The sequence below is a fragment of the Quercus robur genome, chromosome 8, assembly GCF_932294415.1.
Source record: "Quercus robur chromosome 8, dhQueRobu3.1, whole genome shotgun sequence".
NCBI lineage: Eukaryota > Viridiplantae > Streptophyta > Magnoliopsida > Fagales > Fagaceae > Quercus > Quercus robur.
This window is the reverse complement of record NC_065541.1, coordinates 54647030-54660700: the sequence shown is the minus strand read 5'-3', so window position 1 is coordinate 54660700 and position 13671 is coordinate 54647030. Positions and strand designations below refer to the sequence as shown.

The 13671-nt window shown below is 34.4% G+C and overlaps 1 protein-coding gene across 1 annotated transcript; it reads left to right on the top strand.

The window, feature by feature from the left end:
* Window positions 1-6090: 6090 nt before the first annotated feature.
* On the top strand, window positions 6091-8538 carry LOC126697079 (thioredoxin reductase 2-like). The gene is made up of 2 exons (XM_050393913.1): window positions 6091-7160; window positions 8217-8538. Exons 1-2 carry the CDS (start codon window positions 6134-6136, stop codon window positions 8285-8287), a joined length of 1098 nt encoding a protein of 365 aa, XP_050249870.1. The 5' UTR covers window positions 6091-6133; the 3' UTR covers window positions 8288-8538.
* The last annotated feature ends 5133 nt before the right edge of the window (window positions 8539-13671 follow it).

The window sequence follows — 13671 nt, the reverse complement described above, 5'->3', positions numbered from 1 at the left end:
GCAAGAAGGTGTATTGAAACTTGGGTTTTCCTCTATATCAACTTTAGCCCAGTCTCCTTCACACTCTCCATCAAAGTTGCCAACACAAGCACCTGCTCCTAAAGCTTCAGCGCCGCCGCCTACAGTTAGAAAGACTCCAGTGCCTGCTCCATCTCTGGCAGTGGTGAACTCTCCACCATCTCCTCCTCCAGCTTCTTCTGAGGCTCTGGTGAGTCATCCATCTTCGATTAGTACTCCACTTGCTAAAGCTCCTGGACTAGCTTAGAGTGGTGCCGTTTTGAACAGAGTTGGGTTCACTGCTGGATCTGTGGTTGTAGCAGTATTGATCCATTAACCCACAAATCCATTAAACCCAAAAAATTTGAACCTAGCAATTTGAACAAATTGTTGGGTTTTTTTTTTGCAGATTTTTTTTTTACTTGCAAATCTGGGTTTTTTTTAGAAAACCCAACAAAAGAAAGAGGGTTAAAGTTTTATTTTGTGATTGTTCTATGAAGAATTAAGTAGTCAATTTGAACAAATTGCTGGGGTTTTTTTTTTACTTGCAAATTTGGGTTTTTTTTAGAGAACCCAGCAAAAGAAAGAGAGTTAGAGTTTTATTTTGTGATTGTTCTATGAAGATTTAAGTAGTCAATTTTTGGATTTAGTAGTGGAAGGCTAGCGAATTTGTGGGTGTATGTTCACATGGATTTGTGGCTTTGTTTGTGATTGTAGGTGTATTGGTTTTCTTTTATATTTTATGTGAAGAAGAAGAAGGAGAAAAAGGAGAGAAAATAGGAGAGAGACATAAAATATAATGAAAAAGACACATTTACTCCTATTTTTAACGGTGAGAATGGAGAGGTGGGTAACGGAGATCACCTCAGGTGGGTTACGTGATAACTTTTAAATCACGGATGGGCACTGTTAAAACGGGTCAAACCACAGGTGGGTAAAGTACAATTTTCCCAAAAATATATAAATAAATACTAAAAGATAGAATAAAATCACATGTAAACCCTAGATTCAATTTGTCTTGTACTCACACTGATCAATATTTTGACCTAATGATAAAAATTAATAGTTCTATTTCTTCAAACAATGAATATAATTTACTTTTTAACTAAGGTGTGTGATTCTAAGACTAATAGATGTCTTAACCTAACGATACAAAGTAATCGGTCTATTCTCCAATTGATGAATAAAATTTACTATTTTACTAGCTTGTAAGATGTATAATTTTACTCTATTTTTTTTTTTTAAAGAATTTATCAAATAAAGACTTATTAAGGTGATATGTAACAGTTTTTATCTTATTTTTATTTTTTCTTACATAAAGTGGGTTGAGGGGGGATTTGTAGTCTGGTTCTCTTTATGGGATTTTTTTCCCCTTACAAGAAGTGGGTGGAAAGGGGATTTATATCCAGGTTATTTTTGTGGGAGGATTGGCCAGTGCCATTGAGCCAGAGACATGTAATTGATATTTCACACAAGTTTATTTTTCAAATATGAATTTTACCCTATTTTCATTACCAATAAATAAATAAATATATATATATATATATATATTCACAAAACCATATAGCTTTTTTTTTTTTTTTTTAATGAACGAAAAAATGGTATTATGCGTGTGATCATTGACCTGGCCCACTTAAACCTGCTATTGATGGCATGGAACACCCCTGACCACGTTAGGGTTATCTACATTATAACACAGCATTTTTGTGAAGCACACGACTCGAACTCGACAACTCCTAGACTTGCAAATGTGACCAAGTCTGAAACTCTTACTAACGCGTCACACCCCCAGGCACAAAACCACATAGCTTTTGATGTGCAGAGAATAAAAAATGTTGCATATTAGTGTCTACTTTAAAATATTTGGTTAAATTTTGTGACTGTTTGTGCGCTTTTTTGTCCAATGAATCAATTGATGCAACTCTCTAGTTGTTACTATTCAACTTCATGCTGCTGCGAGGAAATTACAAAAAATAAAAAATTGTGGATTCACTTGAACAATAAAATCTAATTCTTTCGTGCTCGTTGTTGTCTAGATATTTCTTGTAGCCTTCTGGTTAACTTTCACCAAAACAAAAATTTCAAATTGGAGGAAAAAATCATTCAATAGACATGCAAATTTATTGGGCTTTTGTTTGTCTTAAAACAATAAATATGTTAAATTAATTAAGTTACTGAATGGTATGTCATGTGGGATATGAGAGACTAGCTCATGCGCCCGACCCATTCAAAACTTTCGCTATGGGATACCTACATCTCGCGGATGATATTTTACATGCTTGTCCAATAAATAAATAATTGATCCAATCACTCATCATTTTTTTTTTTTTTTGTCTTTTTAAAATCCCATTCACTATCAATTAAAAAGGTGTAGTCATTATTGGTATGGCTTGCACATCAAAAAAAAAAAATATATATATATATATATATATTGAGAGAAAAGACAAAAGAGGCTAAAATTTAGGATTTTGAAAATGATTAATTTATTTTGTTAACCCTATTTGTTGAAATGTTTCAAAAGTTTCATTTAAGGGTATTCTAGGATAGTTGAAATGTTCATCCCAAACAAGAAAACCCTCTTAAATAATAGTATAGCCATAGGAAATGAGCATGAAACTTGATGATCACAAAAATAACAGTCGTCCATAAAATAAGATGATGGTTACGGAATTAACTGAGCATTCAATTCCTTACTTTATTCGATTAAAGTAAATAGATAAACCAACCATTGGAAATGACTTAAATGGTCATAAAGTCAAAAGAAGCATCATAATTGAAATAAAGGCAATCATAAATAAGATGATATTACTATATATTTTAAACATATAATCGTACCACAGCCCACCCTTAACGTGATGGTCACTCCACAATTTAAGTGTTTGCGGAGTGTGAAGAGGGGGGACAAGGGTCGGGTTTAAGTCTTCAAGAAAGAGTTTCACACATATATACACTTAGATTGATTTACTTTGTTGACCCTATTGTTGAAATGCTTACAAAAGTTGCATTTAAGAGTATTTTGGGATAGTCAAAATGTTCATCCCAAACAAGATAAACCTCTAGGATTGTAGTATAGCCGTAGGGGATGACCATGGAACTTGATGACCACAAAAATAGTGGTCGTCCATAAAATAAGATAACGGTTACAAAATTAACTTAGTGTTCAATTCCTTACCATATTCAGCCAAAGCAAATAGATAAACCAACCGTTGGAAATGACTTATATGATCATCAAGTCAGAAGAGGCGTTATAATTGTCATAAAGGCAATCATAAATAAGATGATATTACTATATATTTTAAAAATATAACCTTGCCATCACATACTCCTAGCGTAATGGTCACTCCACAAATGTACCATATTTGACCAAACAAATAGATAAAACAATCGTTGGAAATGACTTAAGTGGTCATCAAGTCAGAAGAGGCGTTATAATTGTCATAAAGGCAATCATAAATAAGATGATATTACTACATATTTTAAGAATATAACCCTGCCACCACACATTCTTGGCGTAATGGTCACTCGACAAATGTTAGGAACCCATGGGTAGAACTCAACCTTAAAAACCTATTGTTGAAACGTTTTCAAAAGTTGCATTTAAGAGTATTTTGGGATAGTCAAAATGTTCATCCCGAACAGGATAAACCTCTAGAATAGTAGTATAGCCGTAGGAGATGACCATGGAACTTGATGACCACAAAAATAATGGTCATCCATAAAATAAGACGATGGTTACAAAATTAACTGAGCATTCAATTTTTTAGCATATTCGACCAAAGCAAATATATAAACTAACCGTTGGAAATGACTTAAATGGTCATAAAGTCAAAAGGGATGTTATAATTGAAATAAAGGCAATCATAAATAAGATGATATTACTACAAATTTTAAAAATATAAACGTATAACCACGTACCTTTAGCATGATGGTCACTTCACAAGTATAAATATTTGTGAAGTGTGGGGAGGGGGGTAAAAGTCGAGGTTCAAATGTCCAAGATAGAGTTTCACATACATATACACTTAGATTAGTTTACTTTGTTGACCCTATTGTTGAAATGTTTTCAAAAGTTACAATTAAGAATATTTTGGGACAGTCAAAATGTTCATCCCAAACAGGATAAACTTCTAAAATACTAGTATAGCCGTAGAAGATGACCATAGAACTTGGAGACCACAAAAATAATGGTCGTTCATAAAATAAGATGACGGTTACAAAATTAACTGAGCATTCAATTCCTTACCATATTCGACCAAAGCAAATAGATAAACAACCGTTGGAAATGACTTAAATGGTCATCAAGTCAGAAGAGGCGTTATAATTGCCATAAAGGCAATCATAAATAAGATGATATTACTACATATTATAAAAATATAACCCTGCGACCACACACTCTTGACGTGATGGTCACTCCACAAATGTTAGGAACCCATGGTTAGAAATCACCCTTGAAAACCTATTGTTGAAATGTTTTCAAAAGTTGCATTTAAGAGTATTTTGGGATAGTCAAAATGTTCATCCCAAACCGGATAAACCTCTAGAATAGTAGTATAGTCGTAGGAGATGACCATGGAACTTAATGACCACAAAAATAATGCTCGTCCATAAATTAAGACGACGGTTACAAAATTAACTGAGCATTCAATTCCTTACCATATTCGACCAAAGCAAATAGATAAATCAACCGTTGGAAATGACTTAAACAGTCATAAAGTCAGAAGAGGCGTTATAATTTCCATAAAGGAAATCATAAATAAGATGATATTATTACATATTTTTAAAAATATAACCCTACCACCATGCACTCTTAACGTGATAGTCACTCCACAAAATGTTAAGAATCCATGGGTAGAACTTACCCTTGAAAACCAACTTGCAAGAAGAGGGTGCCCAAGAGCTCATAAGCACATGTTTAAGCTTATACTTAATCCATGTGGAACACTAGAATCATAACATACCACCATGCTCTGCAAACAACGTCTACAACGACTCATTCTAGCGACATTGACCTAATGGTAGCCCTTTCTCTTTTTGGTGGCTCCATTCACCTATCAATTATTTTAATTTAGCCTTTAGGTTGCCCCCTTCAAGATCCGACAACAAAGCCGTAACTCATTTAATCTCATATTCAATGAGCTACACCTGATTAAGTGGTTGTCTTTGATACTAAATGTTAGAAACTCATGGATAGAACACCCTTGAAAACCGATTTGTAAGGGGAGAGTGCTCAGGAGTTTTATAAACACATGTTTAAACTTATATAAGTGTTTATGGGGTGGAGGGGGAAGGGCCCATTTTCAAGTTTCCAAAAGGAAGTTTCACACACATATACACTTATATTAAGTTAGAGTAGAATTTTTATCTTGTATCCATATATATATATATATATATATATAATTGCTGAATTCCATGCTTTTTATATTATTAACACTCATGTCAAATTTTGTATCAATAGGATGTTATTTACTATTTGATGCATAAATTTATTTTTTCACATGCATATTCAACAAATGCAAACAAATAAACCAATCGTTGGAAGGGACTTAAATGGTCATCAAGTCAGGAGAGGTGTTATAATCTCCATAAAAACAAACATAAATAAGATGGTATTATTACATATTTTAAAAATATAGTCGTTGAATTACATGTTTTTTATATTCTTAATATGAATGTCAAATTTCGTGTCAATAGAATGTTATTTACTATTCGATGCATAAATTTATTTTTTAACATGCATATTCGACCAAAGCAAATAGATAAACTAACTGGACTTAAATGGTCATCAAGTTAGGAGAGACATTATAATTGCCATAAAGGCGATTATAAATAAGATGATATTATTACATATTTTAAAAATATATCAATTGAATTTCATGTAGATACAAATTAATTTATAATATTTTATAAATTATTAATGTAACAAATTCTTAGTGATTTTCTTTTTTTTTTTTCGTTGTTGAGAAAATAGTGATTTTCATATGGGCTCACTGTTAGCATCAACCTTTTTTTTTTTTTCTTAATAAAAGGTTTCAGTTTCCCTTCTTAAAAAAAAGCACAAAAAGTAGCAATGGCTTACCGTCGTTTACGCGTTTTTGAATAAAATTAGATGTCGTTTTCCTGAGAGGATGAGAAATTAATGAGCTATAAGAACAAGCTCTTTCCTCTTATCAGGAGACTCGTTCGACTGGACTTTACTCGCGCCGCCTCATATTCCTCGAGCTCCGCCATGGAAGACTACCAGAAACTCCTCAAAACCAAGGTCTGCATAATCGGAAGTGGCCCAGCGGCTCACACCGCCGCCATATACGCTGCACGAGCAGAGCTCAAGCCCATTCTCTTCGAAGGTTGGATGGCCAATGGAATCGCGCCAGGTGGCCAGCTCACCACCACCTCCGAAGTCGAGAATTTCCCGGGCTTCCCTGACGGAATCAACGGGATCGAGCTCATGGACCGTTGCAGAGCCCAGTCTCACCGTTTCGGCACGGAGATTTTCACCGAAACCGTCAACACCGTCGACTTCTCCACCACTCCTTTCAAGGTCTTCGCCGAATCCAGAACCGTCATCGCCGATTCCGTCATCCTCGCCACCGGCGCCGTGGCCAAGCGTCTGGAATTCACCGGCTCCGGCGAAGGCGCCAACGGGTTCTGGAACCGTGGAATTTCAGCTTGCGCGGTTTGCGACGGAGCCGCACCGATTTTCCGCAACAAACCCCTGGCTGTGATCGGCGGCGGAGACTCGGCGATGGAAGAGGCAACATTCCTCACAAAATACGGTTCCATGGTGTATATAATCCACCGGAGGGACTCGTTTAGGGCTTCGAAGATTATGCAACAGAGAGCGCTGGATAACCCTAAGATCAAGGTACTGTGGAACTCGGTGGTGGAAGAAGCGTACGCGGACGAGACTAATGGCAGAGTTTTGGGAGGGTTGAAGGTGAAAAACGTGGTGACTGGGGAGGTTTCGAATTTAAAGGCGTCGGGATTGTTCTTTGCGATAGGCCACGAGCCGGCTACGAAGTTTTTGGGTGGGCAGCTGGAGCTTGATTCCGATGGTTACGTTGTGACGAAGCCGGGCACGACTAAGACTAGTGTGCGCGGAGTTTTTGCTGCTGGTGATGTTCAGGACAAGAAGTATAGGCAGGCTGTTACTGCAGCTGGCACTGGTTTGTCACACACTCTCTCTTTTTGTTTTTTTTGCTCGTTTAAAATAATGCAATCTAGTCATTTCATATTTGATGTATATATGGGTTTAAGAGCTTAATCAATTGAAAATGCATGCTCACAGTTTTAAGGTCTGTTTGGTTGAATAAATCAATTAAAAATTCATAACGGTGCCTCTAAGTTGAATAAAATCATTGTTAAGAGTTTTAAGCTGTTGCATTGTCACCCCCAAATAGAGATAATTAAGATGTTCTGTTGTGCACATAGAGGATTCAAGAAAATTAGATTTTGCAACATGAGGGTTCAAGAATCTGAATCTTGCGAACTGGATTTTGTCTCACCCATTTTTTTGAGCCCTTGAATTAAGATAGAAAGGCTTGTTAGACCACGCTTTGGCTGGGATCCGGCTTGTCTTAGTGCTTGGTGACCTGAAATTGATTGGTCTTGTATGTTTAATTTCTGCACTAGTTTAAAATTAAGTTTGAAGACCTTAATTTCACAAGTTGATTGTACTGTGAAATACTTAGCTAGGCTTGGATTCTTTTTGTGTGTGTGTTTTCAAATGAGATTAAAAAAAAAAGGCTACCTTGATGAGTTCATTAATATTCTAGCTATGTGAAATGCATAAAATTTGATAGGAGCTTTAGTTCACCATAAGGATAAAGATAATTTGAAAATTTTGGTAGCACAATCAGGCTTTGCTTTACTGATTCTGAGCCTGAGTGATTCTACCACCTGTCTTTGTAAAATGTTTTAAGTAAACCAAGATGGGGAGAGAAGACTGCTCCTTGTTTTCTGTTTCATTCTCTTTTATTGGCCATCATATAGAAATCATGTTATATTGAACTATTTTAGACATGGCACTGGCACCTCCCATTGTTGCAATACCATGTTTCTGTTACCAATATATGGGTTTCTTTTAACCCTGGAAGTTATCTTCTAAAAAAAAAACACTTGTTTCATTTAAGTATTGTATGGTTGTATTATTCACACTTTCATGGTAAAACATGTATTAAGGTCTTCACTATCTGACTGACTGGGTTTCTTTAATGATGCAGGTTGCATGGCAGCTTTGGATGCAGAACATTACTTGCAAGAGATTGGATCGCAGGAGGGTAAAAGGGATTGACTACCTAGGGTGTGCTGCGGATTTGAAAGCCAATCAGTTAGAAGCAATATTTAATCAAGGATATAGAATTGTCTTTGAAACATTTATATTTTAGTATTGGACTATTGGATGCATTGATAGATTACTTCTTAAGTTGATTGGCTTGATAATCTAGAAATCTTATGTTTAACTTTGGCAATTGTTTATGGTTTTGATTCAAACTTGTTGTAGCTTTGACTCCTGCTTTATTGAGATATCTTGCTTTAGCACCAGGTTTGATGAGCTAAGTCACATGTAAAATGTTTCCTTGCACTTTGGTCGTGTGGTGGCATGTCCTATTGGTAATTATTCTTCTCCTCACATGGAGATCATGCCATTATGAACAAATGCACATTTTTTTACTGGGTTTGCTGAGCACTAGAGCTTTGTCAGATTTTGAAATATCCTACTGGTTATATATTAACCTTTTTGTGAGAGGGCATGCCAATAAACTTCTTGATAATGTCTTGAATTTCTCAAAATTTAACATCTTTGGACAAATGGCTTTGTTAGTGAGAGATATGATGCAAAATAAGGCTTCTTGATATGGTTGGAAAAAATTTATGATATCATAGAACCTGTGTTTATCAAAAAAAAAAAAAAAAAAATGAAGAACTTCGTGTTAGAATTAAGATGGAACAATATCAGATTGTTGCTTCAATTTGTGTCCAAGAATAACTACAGTTGGGAAACTTGTAAATTTTAAACTTATTTTGAATTGTGGGTCACAAAATATTACACCAGGTTCAGTCACTTGGTGCATGTTTTAAGAAGACTGGAAGAGGGATGGTAGGAGTAGGACACAATGGTTACACGTTTGTCATGCCCAACCATCAAAAATTGCTCATAAAGATGTGTGCACATACATCATCCACTCCTCTTTGCTTATTTGTGAAAGATTATATGCACGCCAATGCTACATGGCTAGCATGCGGTCAAATAGAAACTTACGTGTCAACCTTTTACGCTATTTCAAAAAGGAAAAAATAGTGCAATTGGAAATTTCTGCTGTCAATTGTCATAGTTTTTGAGTCTTTAGTCTCTCTCTCTCTCTCTCTCTCTCTCTATATTGGTTCTGGTGAGAGTTTGAAACGATTGAACATTGCTCAACACTGCGGCGCTTAAAATAATTCAAATGGCCTCTACACTAGGGTTCTTCTTCTCTTATTTGTTTATTATTTTTTTGAGGTTCCCTACATTTCCAAATTTCTCAGTCAATGGCCCGCAAGACCAACATCCAAAAGGACAGCACATTTTTGGTGCCGGGTTTTTGAACTGTAAAATTTGAGGTTCCTACAAAATTTTACGGAATAATTACATTTTAAGTCTTATAATTTAGCAGTGTTGGATAAAATATTTTGAAATTTCCTATTTGCCAACTGAAATGACAGTTAAGCGTGCTAGTAGAGGAGATAATGACAGTTACACTCTGTTTGTTTCAGTAATGATGTTTTCTAGAAAATAAGTTATTTTTCAAAAATCATTTTCTATAAAAATATTTCATTCTCCAATTTTTGGTAGCAACTTTAAATGAGTTGAAAAATAATTTCCTAACTTCCCTTATTTAGCTTGTTGTGAGATAGAGTTGTTTTCCACAAAAATTTAATGGAAAACAATGTCTAAAAATAAGCTATACTTTTTATGTTGACCAAAGATAGTTTTCCTTTGGTTCATCTTTTTTTATTCTACCAAACACTGGAAAATACGGAAAACTATCTTTACACAAAGTTTTCCATTGAAACAAACGGAGTGTTATTAAACTTCGAATAACGCATGAAATATTTCATGGTCATCAAAGTGAAAGGAAAGGATGCCAAAGAGATTGTCAATAACTACTGCTAATTATTGATAACTGTTAGAGAACAAGTATAAATAGAAGACTTATTTATCAAAATAAGACACAACTCTCTTATCAAAAGAGATTTTTTTTTTCTTCTCTTATTATAGTATTTTTGCTTTCTAGTTTGGAATCTTTGTAAGCAGTTAATGCAAGTAAGTAATCTATATAACTATTTAAGGGACTTCCCTGTTTAGATTCCTTTTTTTTTTTGGTTTAAAAATATTTCTACACTTCTATGTTTGTGTAGAGACAAAACTAAATGACAATCGGGTAAAAATACAACTCTAATTTCCATTAAAACATTGCCTAAAAAATAAGGGCACTCTCCTATTGATTTTCAAATTACTTTATTCACTTATAAATTAAATTCTCAAAATAAAAATTAAATATAAAAAATAAAGATAATTTTTGTTTTTGCAATAAAATAGAACCACTAAACCCAACATTTTCACAAAACCAAAAAAAGAAAACCTCATTGCATGCGCAAAGCACGTGTGATGTGGCTAGTTTGCTTATAATCATTTACTCCTACGTGTCTATGAATTTCTATTAGATTCATTGCAAGTTCACAGCCATTCCTCTAGGATTTCCCACTTTGAGCGACCAGGAAAAATTGTAATACATACAAAAAAAACTGGCTAAAGTATGTACTTGAAAATGTAAGCTTTAAAAAAAAAACTGTACATAAATTAGATAAGCTAAAAGCTAAATGAAAAAACTCATGGTTATGCGTTTGGCAAAAAGCTATTATTTATTAGCATTTTATTTCTTGTCTTAGCTTCCATTTCAATTTAAGTATTTCTTAAAAAAAAAAAAGAAAAAAAAAAGAAGCTTTAATTTCAAATTCCCAAAAATTACTTTTTAGAAAATTAATGCTTTTTTTTTAATATGTTTTAAATTTTTAGAAAGACGATGCAACTGCTCTTAGATGGTAACTGTTGAGTGACAATTTTTTTCACATGTCACATGTTCTAGTTCTAGTCTTATTGAATCTCACTTACACACTCATCTGAAAATACCCAAATGGCCTCCAAAAGTTATTTTAGATCTTTACAATTACTTCATATTTCATTACAAAACTGGACCACTAGAAGAACTCATTCATACGACAGTCCAAAATATCATTCTTTCACTATTTAAAAACGCTCAAAACCGACCCAACAAGCCCAATAAACACCTCACTAGGCCCAATGCTTAGCACTAGTTACGCATTAGGCATGGATTTTTTTTTTTTTTGGTGTGTTTTTTTCCAAATGTGGTTTTTTTTTTTTTTTAAAAAAAAATTTGATATGGCAAGGTGTTTTGACGAATTGGAAACTTGTAAATTTTAAACTTATTTCGAATTGTGGGGCAAAGTATTACACTTAGATAAGTCACTTGATTTATGTTTCTGGTTAGTAAAGCAGCAACTAAAACCAGTTATCAATGTTTTAGCCAAAAAAAAAAAAAAAACAGTTATCAATGGGTTATAGATCAAATAGCACATCCTGCCAAATATTAACTTATTTTGATAAGCTTGTTTTGTTTATTTATTAGGGACGATTTTTAAAAGGCTAAAATATAAATATAATTTTGGTGCCTTAAGTTTGTATATTGTGCGTATTTGGTCTTATAAGTTTGGAGTGAGCACTATTAGTTCCTGAAGTTTAAAAAATGAGCGTTGTTGGTCTTTCTATTAACTTCTGTTAAATTCTTGTTTACGTGTTGTGCATGCCAGAAACGAGGCTATTGGGTTGGGCCTCACTTGGGCTCACAATCTATTTGTATTGTGGGCTTGAGTTTCCTACTTTGGGTCGTTCTCGGTACAGAGACTCAACAAAATTACCTCTTCCTCTGAATCATTCTATTCTCTCTCCTCTCCAGACTTCTTTGTGAACCTTTCAACAACCTTTTCCTCCTTTAACTTCTCATATTTATAGCTCAAAATTAGTGGAGAGACTATGATTACTTCCATGGTTAGTGCGATGGGAGGTCCAATATCGTTAATCGTAAGTGGGTGTTTAGGTGGGAGTGGGGTGTGGTGAGAGTGGCTTTGGAAATTGTTTCCACTTCAGTAGATATGCTCAGCAGCGATACTCCCTAGGCACTGCCGAGCAACCAAGAGACAATACAATCGAGCAATCACTTTCTTGTTCGGGAAGCAGGTCACAGGGTGTGACCTAGGAGGTGTAGCGTGGTATGAATTGATAAGATCATTTGTTCAATGGGCTTAAAGGCGGCTTGAGGCCTAAGCTTAGGGACAGTATGGGCCATATCATCAGGTTGAAGCCCGAGGCCCAAATGAGTTTGGATATTGCAGGCCCATGCATGTGTCTAATGGAACATTGACATGACACTTATTTTTTTTTCCCCTATGACCACTTTTTTTATTAATTAAAAAAATCACATATGTGATTAAAGTCCAAACTTGCTTCTTTTCCCCAATTTAAACTCAAACCCGGAAGACCTTGGTAGTTGACTACTTTCTCAAAATTAAATCATACTCAATTGAGATGGAATGCACACCGGAGTAGCAACGTCCTGCCACATCCACAAAGGTCTTAGTGGATGTGCTTTCTTTGAATTTATTTAGAATTTGACTTACTGTTTTTCACTTCCAAGTCGTAAATTCCATTTGGTATTCAATTGGTATTTGCTTTTCAACAAGGGCTATAAAACTACCAAATGGTTTTTCTCTCTTAGATTGATTTCAATTTTTTTTTTTGTTTGATGTTCCCGTTTACAAGCATTGGGCATAAATCATAATATAGTAATTAATTAAGAGTTTCCATTGTATGATACCAGATTAGACTAAGGGATTGTGAATTGTTTGAATAATATGTGGTTTGAAATTGATGAACGGTAAAACCATTATAAAATTGATTACATGAATAAATTTTCTGAGGAACATAAGAGAGATTTAGATAAAAACAATACGCCGAGACATTGCCAAGCTTCCTAAGACTGGTGAATAATTAGGATGCAAAGTGGAACGGGTCAGACTTATGAGTGTAATTTTGTTTTTGTTTTATTTTTTCTTTAAATAAAATAAGTTGTCACATGGAAAAAATAAGTGTCATGTCATTGTTCCGTTAGATATATAAGCAAGAATTTAACAGAAGTTAATGAAGAGACCAACAATGCTCATTTTTTAAACTTCAGGGACTAATAATGCTTACTCGAAACTTAAGGGACCAAAACGCACAATAGACAAACTTCAAGGACCAACATTGTATTTTCTCCATTTTTAAAACTTTACATTTTAGATGTAACTATATTTTTGTAGGAATTATACTTAAAAAGTAATAATTCAAGAGAAACAAATAGAATACATCTATCAATTAACAATTATATCATGTGCATATGTAATAAAAATCAACAATAAGATGTGAGAAATTTACATACTAAATTATATTATTCAAGGACCTCACAAGCAATTAAGATGCTCTCCCCAGTTGATCAGGATTAATAAGAGCTTTCTTTCCTTTTCTCACACCCCTTGCAAGTGTGGCATTGACAATATATATAATATTTAGAAAGGACATGA